The 16931-nt window shown below is 60.9% G+C and overlaps 2 protein-coding genes across 4 annotated transcripts in view; one reads left to right on the top strand and one right to left on the bottom strand.

Annotated features, from left to right (window-relative positions):
* NR6A1 (nuclear receptor subfamily 6 group A member 1) overlaps positions 1-6521 on the bottom strand; it is a gene marked incomplete at its 5' end in the record, with an annotated part of 98820 nt that extends 92299 nt beyond the window's left edge. For 2 of the 3 annotated variants that reach the window (XM_082327769.1, XM_082327771.1), the window contains one exon: positions 6452-6521. In XM_082327769.1, coding sequence (XP_082183895.1) covers positions 6452-6518 — 67 coding nt within the window. The remainder of the gene's footprint in view (positions 1-6451) is intronic. The other variant, XM_082327770.1, reaches the window with a different exon arrangement.
* A 466-nt stretch (positions 6522-6987) lies between these two features.
* OLFML2A (olfactomedin like 2A) lies at positions 6988-16172 on the top strand. Its single transcript, XM_082327222.1, has 8 exons — positions 6988-7399; positions 12002-12265; positions 12840-12947; positions 13063-13248; positions 13472-13733; positions 13864-14097; positions 14257-14442; positions 14681-16172. Exons 1-8 carry the CDS (start codon positions 7331-7333, stop codon positions 15280-15282), a joined length of 1911 nt encoding a protein of 636 aa, XP_082183348.1. The 5' UTR covers positions 6988-7330; the 3' UTR covers positions 15283-16172.
* The last annotated feature ends 759 nt before the right edge of the window (positions 16173-16931 follow it).

Here is a 16931-nt window from a genome sequence, read left to right as displayed (position 1 = left end):
TTTTTAACATAAGTTAAAGATAGAAAAAGAAGACAAGCATCCAGAGGTGTATTTCTTCCCCAGCATCAGTTTGCAGTACAAGCTATTTCAAACTTAAATTGTTTCATGAAGAAAGTGCCAAATTTTAAAATTCTGATCCTCTAGAGAAAAATATTGCATGGCTGTACTTGCCGCTTACAGAACCGAGGTTTGGGAACAGGAGACAAAGCCTTCAGCTATCAGCTACCAAAAGGTAAAGAAAAAAGTCTCGAAGCAAAACATAGCTCAATTTCACTGGAAACAAAATCTTTAGTTCAAGCTTAGGTTGCCTATACAACATTAAACCGTTTTCTTCACCAATTGTCTTTTACAAAAGACAGAGTGCTTTATACCGAGGGTGTAAGTTACTACTTGTGAATAAGCACAAACACAACACTTTTACTCTGTCAACATGAAGGAACATTTTTGGTAGGGCCAGCGATCCCCATTTCCCACATTGTGTGATTGATTACGCTCTACCCCTTAGAAGAGTTGATTGGTTTCCTGGTGCCAGGAAAATGATTGATGAATATTTCAAGACATGGGCCTCCCTTCCCGCTGGGTGTCCTTTTCACATGTCTCCAATGGGCCTGGGGATTTTTTTCAAGACTAGGAAGTGTCATTTTTATGGATATCATCCTGTGATAGGGACAGTTCACTGAGCAGAAGCGCTATGTAAATCAAAGCGAAATCCTAAAGGTCAGCTCAAGTGTTACGGTGACAGACCCGTACAGTACATAACAGGTAAGCAGGAAAATAGAAGCGGGCAAAGAAAAGCTTCACAAAGCCAGCAAGCAAAGCAGGAGGCACTGAGTAACTACACTGCTAGCTTGCTACTGCAAATTGGTAGTAGCAAGCTATTACACAACACCAGCACCAAACGCGTGCTTCCTCGGTTTTCTTCCTTTACGTAAATGACGGCAACAGGCCCGCCAGACCCATTCTGGTGGGAGCTTTTGGGGTTCTTCTCTTTTTAGACACGCATGTGCACTTTCAAGAAAAAAAATGTTAAAGCTCAGAGAGCGTTCTGGCTGGCAAGCACCCACTAAGAATTTCTAACGAAGCAGCAATGCTGAGGCTAAGCTATGATTTCCCAGTTTGCACACTGGATCAGCGTCAGTTTTATGAATCTTCAAAGCCCTCTCCAAGCACCTTATATAGTTAGCACAGACTTTTCATGTAAAATCAGATGATGTAATTAATACCAGTTAGTTTTTATGGGCGGTCAAAAAAGTTGATTAATCTGACACCACAGAAAAGTGACGCAAATCAGCGTTTCATCGCAAGACTGCAAGCTGCAGGAGAGGATCACAAAACCACAGAGCTCTACCACAACAGCTCTAATTTCAACTAGTTCATACAATACTACCAGGAAAAGCTCCTCCTGCTACCAGTTCTAGCTTTGCTGCTGCGTAGAGAAGACTCAAGCCTTCGTGACCATTATACAGGTGCTTAAAGCAAATACGTCAGTGAGCTGACAAACTGGTGTGGAAGTGCAGCGGCAAAGTACAGCTCAGTTGTACCAGTCAGGGAGAAAGTACCCTTTCCAGCCCCTGCCAAAGAATACCACCTTGACAGAGCCTGCTTGGAAGAAGCTGGATGCTAAAGTCTGCATTTGGAATTAATCCACCCCAAAAAAAACCTTTGGTGCAGATAAGCACAGAAACTATCTCATCAAACCTGGGATACTCCCACAAATAAGGTAGAGTCATGTGCAAAGACCATCAAAACCAAATTCTTTTAGTACCCAAACCAATCCGTCAACGCGGGCTGAGCAAAGCGACCCCAGCCCCTGCTGAACTGACACCCTGATCTGGCTCCGGAAAAAGCCTACCTTCGATCAAGCCCTGAGCTTACATTCTACTGCAAAATAAGCCAAGATCTCAGCTGGACTGTTACCCACCTCAAAGCAAAGCTCCAGTAAGTGAGAATGCCATATTACATTAAGTTATTTGCGGGTAAGAATAATCACTGCTTGTGATCCACAGAAAGCGCATTTCTTCGCAGCTGTTGATAGAGCAGGCACAGGATAGAGAGGCTCCTGGCAAAAGCACATACAAGACATCTAAAGTAACAACAGACTTAGGAATAATTCTTAGTAAGTATTGCCAAACAACAAAGTCAAGTTACAGCTGTGAGACTGAATGAAGAGATTTTTGGAGGACAAGCTGGTGTTTGGCAGAACTTTCAGAGACCAGAAGTTCTTTTTAAATCTTTTACTACAACCACGACAGCCATCATTTAATCACTTGGCTTCGTGATCCAAGGGCTCCAAAAATATTCCCACAGATAAACCCTGTGCTTCTCACTAGTGCGAGAGCCAGCATCAACATAGAATTCAAATTCAGAATTCAAAGTAGAATAACCCTAACATTTATAGGAACACTGTGCTCCTTTACAGAGTACACCCGCTAACTGGTTAGTTAACAGTACAGGGGATCCACCACGCCAACCTGAGCGCAACGTACACCTTCAGCAACAGGCACCCCCACTGCAATTCGTAGCTCCTGCTGGAACAGCTGATGTGGTTTTATATGACAAGAGAATTTTGAGATTTAGTCCCAAGGACTTCACAATTCCGGATTATATTTCCATGAAAAATATTTAAGGTTTCCGTCAAGTTTCAGCTGAGAGGTATTTCCAGACAAGGACATCGCAGCAGTTGGTAGCCAGCCTGGCATTAGAGCCTTGGTGCATTTATCGGGTTTTTTTTCTGATGCATGAACAAAGGGGAAAAGGGCTTAAAAAAATTAATCCTTCACACTGACCAGATACTTCTCTAAGTTTAAGTTTCACCACCTATACAAGCCTATAACTGGGATGATGAGGCAACGGGAGGTAGACATGTAACTTATGAAGGACGCGGGGTCCACCCTTTGTAAATGAAACCTCCTTATCGAAGAGCTGGAGTAGAATTAAGATACTCCAGACATATACTGCTTTCGAGATAAGTTATTGGTAATCATTTACCAATAAAGAACTTCACTGACGCTAGCCTATTGGTGGTGTATTTCCTCTTTCTAACAAAACCTGTACAGAATCATTTTTATCAACATATAAAATCTGGAACTCTTCTAATTAGGTAATTAGAACTGCAATAATTAAGACTAAAGCTAAACCTCGAAGGGTCCTCTTGTCCCCCAACTTCCCTTTCTCAATTAACTCTGCAAAGTGATAACCACTCTGGCTTAAAGGCTAAAAAAAGGAAAGGATCAAAAGGCTAGTTTAATACAGCTGGAGGGAAAGAATGCATTTCAGCTCACCAGCAACCATCTGATGAAACCCCGGGCCAATTCTTTATGCAAATGACTTAATTAGAATTACCAGATTACACTGCTGAAGGCTTTATTTAAATAGGCAGTTTATCAACAGGGTAAACTGTGCTCTCATTCTCAGAGAATGCTAGTGTAAATGCAGTTGTTCAAAGCTACCACCATGTAAGAGTTGAACAGTAATTTAATAAGCCGCTTGCACATTCCCCCCACCAAAAAAAAAAGGTATCGCAAATGACTTGCCAGGGACAGGACAGAAAGATGACTATTGCTTCCCAACAACCAAGAAATAGTCTCCTAGATGGAAAAGTTCCCTCATTTTCTCTAATACAGTATCTTCATGGCAAAGCAGGGAAAAAAATTCTGTCGTTGCAGTGTCACATCACACTGCATCTGCTGAACACACATTGCTAGTCCTGTTTTTAGTACAAAAAGGCATGCATAAACCCATTTTCCTGATTAATGATCTACAGAAGCCATCAATACCAAATTCCAGCTTTACACTGAGAAGTATCTTCCCATCTTCCCATCAAATCATAACAAAGGAATTAAGTTCTTCCTAAATTACAAGTCTTATTTCCCATCATAGACCCAAGCTCGGAATTTTACTATTTATTATTGTCTATTACTATTTACAAAGCAAGAGCCATCCACATTCAACAAGGCAATACTGAGTCAAAATAACACTGTAGCTTCTTGTTTATTCAGAGACATTTGACTTTAGCAGCATTGCCATTCGACAACTCAATTTGTTTTTCTTCCTAAATCTTCAAAGAAATGTTTATAGCAAGTAAACTAAGACCTAACGATATCAATGAAATAGTCTTTGTTAAGCAAGGGCTTATCTCATCAGATGCAAAGCAATCAAGCATAAAGAACCACTAAAAATGTCAGTGTGCACCAGTGAAGTTTGAGAGCGCTGTGGAAAAGGGAAGGGATGCAAGCAGTGGGATTTTTCTTTGAAAACTTTACATTCTCTGTGCTCTTACGACTTTCTTCTTCTCTCTGGTATGAGGTTCATCCAGATTAATAATCTGCCTATCTGAAACTCTGATAATTCTAAGGGAACACAAAATTCAAGCAGCTTCCTGATACTTAAATCTGTCTTCCAAGACCATACACACAATGAAGCGTCCAAAGTTACCTTAATTCTAGGTAACCTGCTTTATCACTATTTTAGTTAAAACATAAAATAATTAAAACTGTGTAAAAGCCATCATGTTTCATTCACAGAGGAAAAAGACGCCAACTGAAGCTGGTCTTAAATGGGACCCTGTTAAGAAATAATTGCTAGTAGCGCAGGAAAAACGAATGCCCTAATGAAGTAATTTTTAAAAAGAATTCATTTTACTCATTGCCATTGATTGGCTCAATGACAAAATACGTTTCTTAGACGGAAGGGGATGTACTCAAATTTGTAAGGGAAAAGTCATCATCTTACATCCTAAGAATATCAAATGCCCCCACAAATAATGAGGCTGTAGTTTACCATGACTACTGCAATGAAATCACATAACTGCATTTCAAAGTTATTCTGAGGCTTCTTTCACTAAGAGACCAATAAACTTGCGGCGGTTTACACGGGGTTAACACAGAAGCCATGTGCAGAGCTTAAGTTCATTGATGATTTTAACATAGCCATCAAGGATATAACCCTACTTCTACATCTCTCTCTCTTCTGTGTATCTATATGTCACACAATTTTAACTCTTTCCACAAAGACTGAAGATGCTGTACTTCAAGGGATCAAAAGTGCTATGAATCTTCCTTAAAAAGAGGGAATGTTAAAGACTCTTCGTTTCCCATTACCATTTGCAGATATTTTATAAGCCAACAAAGTAACAAGCCAATCTTTTCTGCTCCTCCCCCGGCCGCTGTAGGCTTTAGAAAGACTGAAGGTCAAGCAATGTCTCAACACCGTGCCAGTATTTCACATTTTTTTAAGGCAAAGTAGTAAAAGGTTGTTACATCATCCATTCAAAAGACTACCCGCAGCCACAGGTACAGTGCCTACCCCATGAAAAAGCTGTGCCAGACACACAACTAATTCTTAAAACTAATCTGATGAATCGAAACAGGTTTGCCCCAAATGCCACATTTCTGTGGGAAAAATAGTTAACACAGACAAGGTGTTAATGTTGTTGCATTATTAAGGACACCAAAGGAACAGACACTTCCCAAATTAGGTCAGAAAGTTCAAAAAGTGTGAAGAATTAAAAGTATCATCTAATTACGAGAGGAATAAAGTGTTTCTAGCAGCCTCACAAAGGGACGCGATTCAAAATTACATTTCAGGGTAATTATAGAAATGCTCGTTTCTGTCGCTGCCAGCACTGTGCATATTTTGGTAGCGCTGGTCTCTGGCAAACGCCAGTGATGCTGCCTGATAAGAAGCCTCTTTTGTCTGAGCAAATCCTTTGTAGAAGGGAGTACCTTAAGATGGTAAAATGCAATTGTAAACCATAAAAATTGGCAGGGACATTCAAGTGCAGATGCGGTATCTGCATGCGGGAAGTGTAAAAGCGTCCCAAATGGTGCTGCGACCCCCGGGGCGGCCCGGGGAGCGGCAGGGCGCCCCGACGGCCGCAGAGCCCGCGGCCCGCCCGGGCGGGGCCGGCACCGGGCAGTGCCCCCCCGCGGGGCCCGGGACCGGCCCGGGGCCCCAGCAGCGCTCCAGCGAGCCGCGCCTGGCCCCGGGGAGGCGGACGCGGGCCCTCGGCGGCCCCGGAGGTCGCAGGGCAGGAGACCCCCTCGGAACAAGCCCTGCTTCGGGGAAGGGGCTGAACCGGCGCCCGCGTTTCGGAGGGAACCCGCGCCGAGCGGGGGAGAAGCCCCGCGCCTCCCGCCGGGCCCCGCCGAGCCGCCGGGGCGCTGACAGCGGGGCGCCGCGGCGGGCAGCGCGGGCAGCGCGGGGCGGGCAGCGCGCGCGGCCCTTTGTTGTGCCCCACGACGGCGGAAAGTTGCGGCCGCCGGCAGCCCCCGGCCCCGGCCCCGCCGCGGCGGCCGAGGGGGCGGCGGCCGGAGCCCCCCGCTACCGCCGGCACCGCGCGGCTCCGCGCCCCGGCGCGTTACCGGCCCGGCGGGGCCCGCGCCGCACGGCCCCCCCCCGCCCCGGCCCTGAGGGGCGCCCGCGGCCGGCCCGGACCCCGCGCTCCACTCACCGTTGCGGGGCGGCCCCTTGGCGGCGGCGCGGGGCTCCGGCAGCTCTGCGGGCGGCTCCAGCTCCATGGCGGCGCCGGGGCCGCGCCGGGCCGGGGCGCGGCGGCTCTCAGGGGCCCCGGCGGCCGCGCTGCCCCATGGCCGCTCCGGGCGCTGCTGACAGCCAGAGCCGCCGCTGCGGGCGCCGCGCTCGGGCCGGGCCGGGCCGGGCCGCCCCGCCCAGCCGCGGGGCACGACGGGAAGCGTAGTCCGCCCGCGCCGCCCGGATGTACCGCGGGGCCGCCCCGCCCCGGCCCGGCCCCGCCCACGGCCCCGCCCACGGGCGGGCGGTGCCGCGGGTCCGGTCCCTGCGCCCCCCCCCGGGCTCCGCGCCGGGGCCCGCCCCGACGGCGGCTCCGCGCCCCGCTCCCCCGGGGCGGTGCACCGGGACCGGCGGGCGCTAGGGGGCAGCCGCCGCCCGAGCCCGGAGCGCTGCTGGCGGCACGGTGCGGCCCCGGCGCGGCGCGGGCACCGGGCAGCCCGGGAGAGGGGGGCAGCGGGCGGAGGGACCGGACGGAGCCGCCCTGGGCACCCGCCCCGCCAGCGGAGGGGATCGGCGAGCCCCGGCACGGCGCACCGGGCAGCCCGCGGTACCGGACAGCCCCGTCCGGGCCAGCAGCCAGCCCCGGCACAGGGAAAGCCCGGACGGCCCCGGGGCGGGCAGCGGGCAGCTCCGCCCGGGCGGGACCGCGCCGCCCCCGCCGCCGCGGCGCCGCTCCTGGGGCCGGTGCCGCCGCCGGGCCGGGGCGGGGCGGTGCGGGGGGGCGGGCGGCTCCTCCCCGCCGCCGGGCCGGGCCGGGCGGAGCGGGCGCTCGGTGCGGGCGCTCGGCGCCGCTCTCGCCATGCGGGCGCTGCTGCTGCTCCCGGCGCTGCTGCTCCCGGCGCTGGCCGCGGTACGCGGCGCTGCCACGGTAAGCACCGGCCGCACCGGCACCGGCACCGGGATCGGGACGGGGCTCGGGGCGGGGGTGCGCCCACCCGCCGTGCCCCCGCGGGTGCCCGGCAGCGGGCCGGGGCAGCCTCCCCGCCCTGCGGGGCCGGCGCCGTCGGGGCGGGCGGTGCCGCTCGGTGCTGTCCCCGGGCGGGCTCCCGGCGGGGTCCCACGGCGGCGCGGCCCGGGGCTGCCCCCCCGCCGCCTCCAGCCGCCCCGGCGCGGGCAGGGCCGGCAGCGAGGGGAGCGGGCGGGGGTGCCCGAGCACCCCGGCACCCCCGCGGGCAGAGCGGGCGGCGTGAGCCCGGCCCCGGGCTGCCACCGGCACCGCAACCTGCGCCGGGGACCGGGGCCCCGCGGCCGGGGCTCGCCGCTGTGAGGGGCAGAGGCGGTTTTCCCGCGGGAGCAGGCTTCGGGGCAGCGATGCCGCGGCGAGCTCCCCTCGGCCCGCGGCGCTGCCCCGGGGGAGCGGGGGCCGGCGCTGCCCCGCTGGGCCGAGCCGGGGCCGCCGCCGGGGCCGGAGCCTGGGCCGTTCCCGGGGAAGGGCTGGCGCGGTTGTGGTGCCGGTGCTCCCCGCGCCGCGGGGGCTCGGCGGGGGCAGCGTTTCGGGCTGGGAGCGCTCGGTGGGTTGGAAGGTGCCCAAACCCCGGCGCTGCGGTGATGGGCTCTGCCATGAGCCTCTCCCTGCCAGAAGGAAGGGCCCGGACAAGACTTCCCCGGGAGACGGGAGGAGCGCGGGAGGGGGGCACGGCGGCGTGCGGAGCCGGCCTCTCCCGTGGGTCCAGCCGCCCCCGGTCCCAGCGCTCCCACGGCCGCGCTGCCGGGGGTCCGTGTCCAGGCGGGGCGGGAGCCGGGACGCGGGGCCGCAGCCCGGAGGGGAGGTGGCGGGAGCAGCCCCCGGGGAGGACGGGCGCTGATGCCAGGATCACCAAGGCGTTAAAAAGCCAAGATTTTCCAAGTCATTTGGTGGAACAAGAAGGAAACACAGCTGTTGTTGGCAACGGCTGGCTCGGGAGCGGTGTCCGGGGGAGCCCTGCGCTGGGCATCCCGGCAGCGTTTCAGGGGTGACGCTGTCTGAAGGACCCTGGGATCCGCAGCCCATGGACCCGCGCATTGCTGTCACCTCCTCCCTCCCTCCTTCCCTCCCTCCCTCCGCGCAGTGCTGCCTGCTGTGCTTGAAGGTGTTTTTTCAGTTCCTGCCGTTTGGATGAGATCCCGCCGGTGGGCATTCGTGTGCCACACAAGCGCTTTGCGTGGTCGTGTCCCGGTGACCGACACAGGATGCCCAGGCAGCGCCAGCGCCTGGGGCCTGGCCGCCATCAGCCACAGCCCGGCTCTGCCAGCCCTGCTCTGCCTCGGCTCCCCGTGGTGCAGAACGTGTTTAAGGCGTTGTGCCAAGCCGGGGAGGAGGAGGAAGAGGAGGGTGACATGGTTTCCCTCCCGTGACGGGGACATGCCTTCCAGCAGCTGTGCAAGAGGGGCGCAGCGCGGCAGCGTGCTTATCAACACAGCGTGTTTTCCTCCGAGACAAGTCCTCTGGCAGCAGGCAAAGGACAGCTTAAAAGCTGGCCAAGGTTCATTGTCAAAGGTCCCGCTTTCTCCAAATAACGGCACAAACTCCGTGCTCACATGGACGATCTTGCAAGAGGTCCCAGAAACGAGGCAGCGCTAGGAAAATTACCCAGCTCATAAAACTGGGAGTGAGGAAACCCTCAGCAAAGTGCAGGGATGCTCTCCCATGCCAGCCGTGGGTGCGCAGACCCGCTGCAGAGCTGGGACCCGGCTCCGGAGGAGGGGCAGCCCCCGCCTGCCTGCACCCCGGGCCAGGGTCTGCAGTGAGCGGGGATTCAGGGAAGGAACCGCCCGGAGACCCTGCGGGGCTGCAGCAGCCCCCACAACGGTTTCTCGGGGAGCTGTCAGATTTTGTCCCCGAGCAGCCGGTGCAGCGTGCCGGCCTTCGGCCGGGGCTGCCCATGCCCCTGCGTCCCGACCCACCCACATGCCATCGGGGAGCGGGTCCCACGTGCGCCGGGGGGCACGGGCTGTCCCCTGAAGGGTCAGGGCACGGCCGGGCGCGGGCCCGGGCAGGCGTCACCCTGCGGCCGAGGTGCCGAGGCGGGGTGACCCTCGCAGAATGGACCGCGTGGGGGCCTTTTTTTTAAGACTTCCTTGTTTATAACCTTTCTGTATAAATAGAACATACGGTTCCTGTTTAAGGAAGCCATTTAAAAGGCAGAACGAGGTTTAATGTTACTGCCCCGCGTGAAGGCAGGCGGCTGCCCTGGCCATTGCACAGCGAGGTGCACGCAGCGCCTGGGAAGCGGCAGCCGCTCTCCCCCCGGCCCCCAGCACCCGCTCGCACCTCGACGCACGGTGAGCGGCTTTTTCTGTTGCTGAGCGGCCACAAGACAAAAGCGGCTGCCGGGCCGCTGGCTGCCCGCCCGCCCGGCTGCCTGCCCGCAAGGCTGCCTGCCCGCAAGGCTGCCCGCAAGGCTGCGCCCTGCCCTGGCCGGGGGCCGTTTGCTGGGACGCAGGAGGGAAAGGGCTTGAGCTGGGAGGTCCCTGGGGAAGAGGTTGCCCCTTGGTGCCGTGGGGGAGCCTCCGTTTGCCGGGCCCCCTGTGCGCTGCGCAGTGTAAACAGCCGCTGATAAGGCTGCTCTGGGTGCATTTGCTGCGCACAGCTCCATCTGCTCGCGCCCCACCTCAGCGGGACGCGCGGGGCCTCCATGCCGGCCGTGCCTCCCGCCGCAGCACTGCCAAGGGCGGTGGGAGGGAACGCGCAGCCCGCGGCCGCCTGCTCCCACGGGAACCAGCTTCCAGCACAGGCAGCTGCAGCCCTTCCCTGCGGAAGGTGCCGATGGCGGGCGGGATCGCAGCACGTCCCCGGGTGTTGGGCTGTGCTCGGCGGTGGTAGCTTCGCCGGTGGTTGGTGCTTGAGGTGTTGGCGGGAACGGGGGACCCTGGCTGGGAACTGAAGTGGGGCTCCCACGAGGCACACTGGGACCTCGTGCAGGGCTCCCACAGGGATGCATGTGCAAACCGGGACCTCATGCAGGGCTCCCACAAGGATGCACGTGCAAACTGGGACCTCGTGCAGCACCGTGCACATGGAGGGACAGAGCTCGTGGCGAGGACAGCAGCCCAGCTCGGGGGCCGAGGAGCTGCCCGGGTGTGTGCAGAGGGGCCGGCAGCTCGCCGCCGGACTGTGAATCGTCCTGCTTGTTTGCACAAGCGCCGGCATTGCCATGGCGAGGTCAGGGGGCCCGGGGGTGCGAGAGCCTGGAGAGGTGGTGTTTGGGGAGGGGGTCTGGCTCCCTGCCCTGCTGCTCCCTGCCGAGAGCTTGATTAGATCCTGTTCAGTTTACAGCCCTCTGGGCCGCCTGGTGTTCTCCTCCCAGCCAGCGGGACTTTCGTTTGCCTTTGAAAGAGAGAGGCTTTTTTGAAATGCAAAATGCAGGAGGTTTTGCTGTCTTGAGGAAGGGGAAGCCTCTGGCTCTGGCTGTGGGGAGCTGGGGGTCCCTCCTGAGCAGGCACTGCCCTGGGAAAGCCGCTGCCCGGGTGCCGCCAGCGCGTCAGCCCGGCTGGAAGGAGGGATGGCTCCTGCGCGGCCGTGGGTGCTGCCCGCAGGCAGGACATCGGCCCTGTGGGCCTCTGCCCTTTCCCACGCCGCGCTGTGCTCCGGGGGAGGATGGGAGAGCCAGAGCTACACTCGTTTCCCAGCTCTGCCACCGTTCTGTTTCCCAGGGTGAGTCAGAGTCCCTGCGGGCAGAGCCCTCTCCCGCCGGGGTCGCCGCGCTGCATCCCCCCTTTCTCCCACCCTCCCGGGTGCTGGGAGCAGGCGCGTCCCCACGCACGGGGCACCCAGCGCAGCCTGGCCGCACTCCCTGCCAGCCCAGACACCCCCGCGGGCGCGCAGCCGGTGGCAGGGGGTGAGAGGGACACAGCTCCCCGTCCCACCGGGCAGGCTGAGCCGCAGCCTTGTTCCCAAGCACAATGGGGCAGGGAGAACGGTTCCCAATCTGCAGAACCCAGCCGAAAAGCACCCTGGGCTCCGTAGCGTGAGTCAGGGCCATGTGTGGAAACAAGGGAGTCCTTGAGTGTGTGTCTGGGGCCATTGCGGGAGTCTGGAGGGGCCGAGCTCACCCCGAGGTGGCTGCGTGTCACCACGAACAACGGACCCTGTGTGGGCTCGGGGCTGTGGGCGTCGGGGACAGAGGCGCTTCTGGGTCTCCTCGCCACCGTCCCTGCTCACTCGGGTCTTGCTGGAGGCTGGGAAACAGCTACAGAAATGGGACTGAAGTACCCGGGGCACAAAACGCTCTGGTGGCCACAGGGGCAAGCGGCTGCCTGGGTTTCATTGCCGTCACCCAGGTGCAGGGTGGTGGGACAGGGTGCTCTGGGCCAGACGATGCACCACGCTCTTCAGGGCACGGCTGGGAGCCCCATGGGTGGTGGGAGACCTCTGGGTGTGCAGCAGAGAGGGAGTCAGCCGTGGCGGCTTGCTGGGGTCTGCAGGGCCCTGCGGGATGCCCAGGTGGGACACCAAGCTCACCAGCCGCCCCACCGCCACGTGTCCCTGCAGGCGCTGGGCGAGGCAGACCAGGTCCGGATGACCTCAGAGGGCTCCGACTGCCGCTGCAAGTGCATCCTGCGGCCGCTCAGCAAGGACGCCTGCAGCCGCGTCAGGAATGGCAGCATGCGGGTGGAGGACTTCTACACGGTGGAGACGGTGAGCTCCGGGGCCGACTGCAAGTGCTCCTGCACCGCCCCCCCCTCCTCGCTCAACCCCTGTGAGAACGAGTGGAAGATGGAGAAGCTGAAGAAGCAGGCGCCTGAGCTCTTCAAGGTATCTGCAGGCACGGTGGGACTGGGGGCTGGGGGCCAGAGACCCGCTCCCCACGTGCAGGAACCCACGCTCCCCGTCCCTGCCCCGGCAGGCCCAGAGGGCAGTGGAGCAGCGCGGTTCCTGCTCTCCAGCCGTGAGCGGGGATGGGGCCATGGGGGGGCATCCGCAGCGGCTGTGCAGCCCTGCCCCAGCCCCGCACCCCAGCCCCGCACCCCAGCCCTGTGCCCCAGACCTGCCCCAGCCCTGCACCCCAGCCCTGCGCCAGCCCTGCCCCAGCCCTGCCCCAGCTCTGCGCCCCAGCCCTGCCCCAGCCCTGCACCGCAGCCCTGCGCCCCAGCCCTGCACCCCGGCCCTGCGCCAGCCCTGCCCCAGCCCTGCCCCAGCCCTGCGCCCCAGCCCTGCACCCCGGCCCTGCACCCCGGCCCTGCGCCAGCCCTGCCCCAGCCCTGCCCCAGCTCTGCGCCCCAGCCCTGCCCCAGCCCTGCACCGCAGCCCTGCGCCCCAGCCCTGCACCCCGGCCCTGCACCCCAGCCCTGCCCCAGCCCAGCGCCCCAGCCCTGCTCTCCCTCTGCAGCTGCAGTCCATGGTGGACCTGCTGGAGGGAACGCTCTACAGCATGGACCTGATGAAGGTCCACTCCTACATCAGCAAGGTGGTGGCACAGATGAACACGCTGGAGGAGGTGAGTGAGCTCTGGCAGGCACTGTCCCTGCAGCGGGCCCCGTCTGGCTGCTCGGGACCCTCTGGGGGTGCCGTGGGCTCCCCGAGCGGGGCTCCACACCTCTCCTCTCCTCCAGACCATCAAGACCAACCTGAGCAGGGAGAATGACTTCATGAAGGAGAGTGTCCTGCACCTCACCAACCAGATGAAACGCTATGAGAACTACTCCGACATCATGATCAGCATCAAGAAGGAGATCTCCAACCTGGGCTACCAGCTGCTGCAGAAGGATGCTGCCGCTGTCCCCGAGAGCAAGGCACAGGTACCCCCCAGGGCCCCAGCCCCTCGCAGGCATGGCCGGTGCCACTGGGCTTCTGCTGCGGGTCAGAGCCGAGCTCCCCCAGGCTTGCGGTGGGCGCTGGCAGCTCCTGCGCACGCACTGGGGGGCACCGTGCCAGCAGCCAAGGGCTGGTGCCTGCGCCCGCCGTCCGGAACGGCGGTGGGAGGGGAGGGGGTCTGGGGTCTGACTGGGCTGTGCCCCCCAGGACACGGCAGGCGGCCGAGAGAAGGAGGTGGGACGGTACCCCAGCACCCGCAAGGCGCTGGGGGACAGGGCAGCCCCCCGAGCACCCAAGGAGAAGCAGCTGAAGCCCGAGAAGCCCAAAAAGGATAACACGAAGGCCAGGGGCGGGTCGCAGCCTACGCCCAAGCCCAAGCCGTTGGCGCACCAGCAAACCGTGGTCCGGGGCATCACTTACTACAAGGCCAGGCAGGCAGGGGCAGCGGAGGGGCCAGCCAGCAGCCGCGGTGAGTCCCTGGGATGGGCGAGGGGTGCAGGGGGCTGGGGGCACCCTCCTGCCATGGTGCTGCTCAGTGGGGTGGAGGGCCAGGGGCTGCCTCTGCCAATGCACCAACCCCCTGGCTTGTCCCCCTGCAGAGCACCCCACGAGGGGGGCGGCTGCGCCAGAGCGGCAGGAGGAGAGGGGCCCCGCGCCTCCCCCAGCCGAGGGGACCCCAGCCCAAGCCATCATAAGGGCAGAGACCACCGTGCCGAGCACTACGGCTGCGCCCAGCACCGCCCCGGCCCCCCGCACCACTGCCCGCAGCCCCACCACCACCGTCCTTGGGCAGGGGGCTGACAGCACCGGGGGCCCTGAAACGCCCAACAGAGGTGGGTGAGCAGGGGGGCTGGGAGGGGCCCGCCCCGGTGGTCCCGGCGCCTGTGGCCAGGCTGGGCCAGCAATAACCCTGCCATGGCGAAGGGCTTCCCGCCGCGGCGGGGGCAGGCTGCCTAGGGCAGGGCTAAGCCTTCCTCCTCCTCGGTACCCAGTGAAGGAGGTGGAGTGCGAAGGCACCATCGAGTCGGTGGAGCCCCCCACAGAGCACCACAGCTACGGGCGCAACGAGGGGGCCTGGATGAAGGACCCAGCGGCCAAGGATGACCGCATCTATGTCACCAATTACTACTATGGCAACAGCCTGGTGGAGTTCAGGAGCCTCGACAACTTCAAGCAGGGTGAGGGCTGGCAGCTGAGCGGGCGCAGGGGCCCTGGCTGCTCCTGGGTGGGTGCCCAGCGCCGTGCAATGCCGGCTGTGCCGGGCCCTGGGGTGGTGGGTAGCTGATGGGGACCTGCGCTGGGGAGCACCCATGGGCCAGCGAGGGGGACACAAGTCCCCTGCCAGCACACTCGGGCCATCATGTGTGGGACCCCAGTGCTGCAAGGGGTCCCAATGCCTCTCCCACCTGCTCACAGGCCGCTGGAGCAACCTCTACAAGCTGCCCTACAACTGGATCGGCACCGGGCACGTGGTGTACCGGGGGGCCTTTTACTACAACCGCGCCTTCACCAAGAACATCATCAAGTACGACCTGAAGGAGCGGTACGTGGCGGGCTGGGCGCTGCTCCACGATGTGGTGTATGAGGACACGACGCCCTGGAAGTGGAGGGGCCACTCGGACATCGACTTCGCCGTGGACGAGAGCGGGCTCTGGGTCATCTACCCCTCCGTGGACTATGACTACTCGCAGCAGGAGGTGATCGTCCTGAGCCGACTTGACCCCGGGGACCTCTCAGTGCGCAGGGAGACCACCTGGAAGACAGGGTTGAAGCGCAACGCCTACGGGAACTGCTTCATCATCTGCGGCGTCCTTTACGCTGTGGACACCTACAGCCAGAAGGAAGGGCAGATCTCCTACGCCTTCGACACGCACACGGACACGGAGGCAGAGCTCCGGCTGCCCTTCCTCAACCAGTACGCCTTCACCACGCAGGTCGACTACAACCCCAAGGAGAAGGTGCTCTACGCCTGGGACAACGGCCATCAGATGACATACGGGCTCCGCTTCGTGGTCTGAGCGCCCGGCCGGGTCCCAGCCGCGCCCCTGCGCCCACCCTCCGCCGTGCCCGGCCGGGGTGCCCCGACACAGCCTGGCCCTGGCACCCCAGCTGGGCCGGGGCTGCGGTGAGAGCCCGGCTTCCACCCCAAAACCCTCCCCATCCGCTGTGCCCCGGTCACCTGCACCGTGCCTGCTGCATTGCGGGGCAGGGGGTGCAGGTAAGCGCAGCCCCCAGCAGACACCCACACGACAACGTGGCCTGTGGGGCTGCCCCACAGCCGGCAGCTCGGCCGGCATTGCCTTCCCGGGGACACGGGACAGGAGCCCAGCCCCGCGTTCCTGTGGCACCAGGAGGCAGCCGGTTCTGTGCCACCAGCAACGTGGCAGCACCCACCCCGTGCCACCGCACCCACTCGCACTGCACCCAGCCTGAGCACCGCTCCCCGCACAGCCCGCTGGACCCCGCGTCACCGCACGCTTACCGTAACCGCCGGCTGCCAGCGGTGCGAGTGCCTTGGCAGCCTGGTGCCGGCTGCCGGGGCGCCGTGCCCCCACCTGCCCCCGAGCCGCCGCGGGGCGGGCAGGGCCCCCTCGCTGCCGGGGCAGGAGGAGCAGCTGCCGATCGCTATTTTAGGAGATGTGATTAAGATGCCTTTGCTTTTGCCGCTCGTTAGCTTATTATTTAAATGCATTCACCGGAGCCATGCAGAGTCCCCTCGCTTGGCAGCAGGCGCAGAGCAGCCTGCCAGCGTGCCCTGCCTGCACACCTGCCTGCACCCAGCAGCGGGCAGGGAGGAGGCGCGCACGGCCGGGGAGCCTGCGGCCCTCCTGCTCTCCGCCTGAGGCAGGGCGAGGGGCCGGGAGCACTTGGCTTGGTTTTGGTCATTTTAGATGTGAACAGTATTAAAAAAATAACAGATGTGAAACCAGGCTGCGTGCGCTGTTCTTTCTCCCGAAACTGGGCCGGGAGGAGTGGGCAGGGCAGGCGCCCGCTATCCCCGTCCCGTGGCCAGGCGTGCCCAGGGGTTGCTGGCCCGTGTGGCTGCTGTTTGTTGCACATCTGGCTGGCGCGGCTCCTTGCAGCTCTCCCCACGCAGAGCCCAGGGAGGGCACCCCACCTCCCCCGGCAGCCCCCGGCGGTGCCACGGCTGCACCCGCGGGCCCCAGGCTGGGCAGCACGGAGGCAGGCGAGTCCCGAGCAGACCCGGGGGAACAGGCCCTGCTGGGTCCTGGGGGACAAGCGGGTTTGGCATTCCCTGGTCTGAGCTGCAGCCCGAGCAGCCGCAGCCAGGAGCTGAGCCCTGGCTTCCAGGGAGAGTGGGAAAGGGAGAGGAGAGCAGCTGAGCGTGGGCACGGTGGGAGCAGCTGCCCTGGCTCTGCTGCAAAATTTGGCAAGCGTGGAGCTGCTGGGGGGCCCCAAGGGGTGAGAGCAGCCCCACGGCCCAGCTCCTTCCTGCTCCTGTCCATATGTGCCAGGGCGGCCACCCCGGGGAGCCCTGCGCACCGGCTGGGTGTCCCGCTGGGCTGTGGCCGGGCTCCTCGTGCCGTGGAGCCATCAGCGGGCAGCTGAGCCCAGTGTCCCAGGATGCCGGCACAGCTGAAATGTTTCCGACTGCAAAAACCCAAAGCTGGTGGCAGGCATAGGGCAGCCTGGCACCCCCTCCCCA

The sequence above is a fragment of the Platalea leucorodia genome (assembly GCF_965183815.1).
Source record: "Platalea leucorodia genome assembly, chromosome: 15".
In the NCBI taxonomy this organism is placed as follows: Eukaryota; Metazoa; Chordata; class Aves; order Pelecaniformes; family Threskiornithidae; genus Platalea; species Platalea leucorodia.
This window is presented reverse-complemented; position numbering and strand designations above follow the sequence as displayed.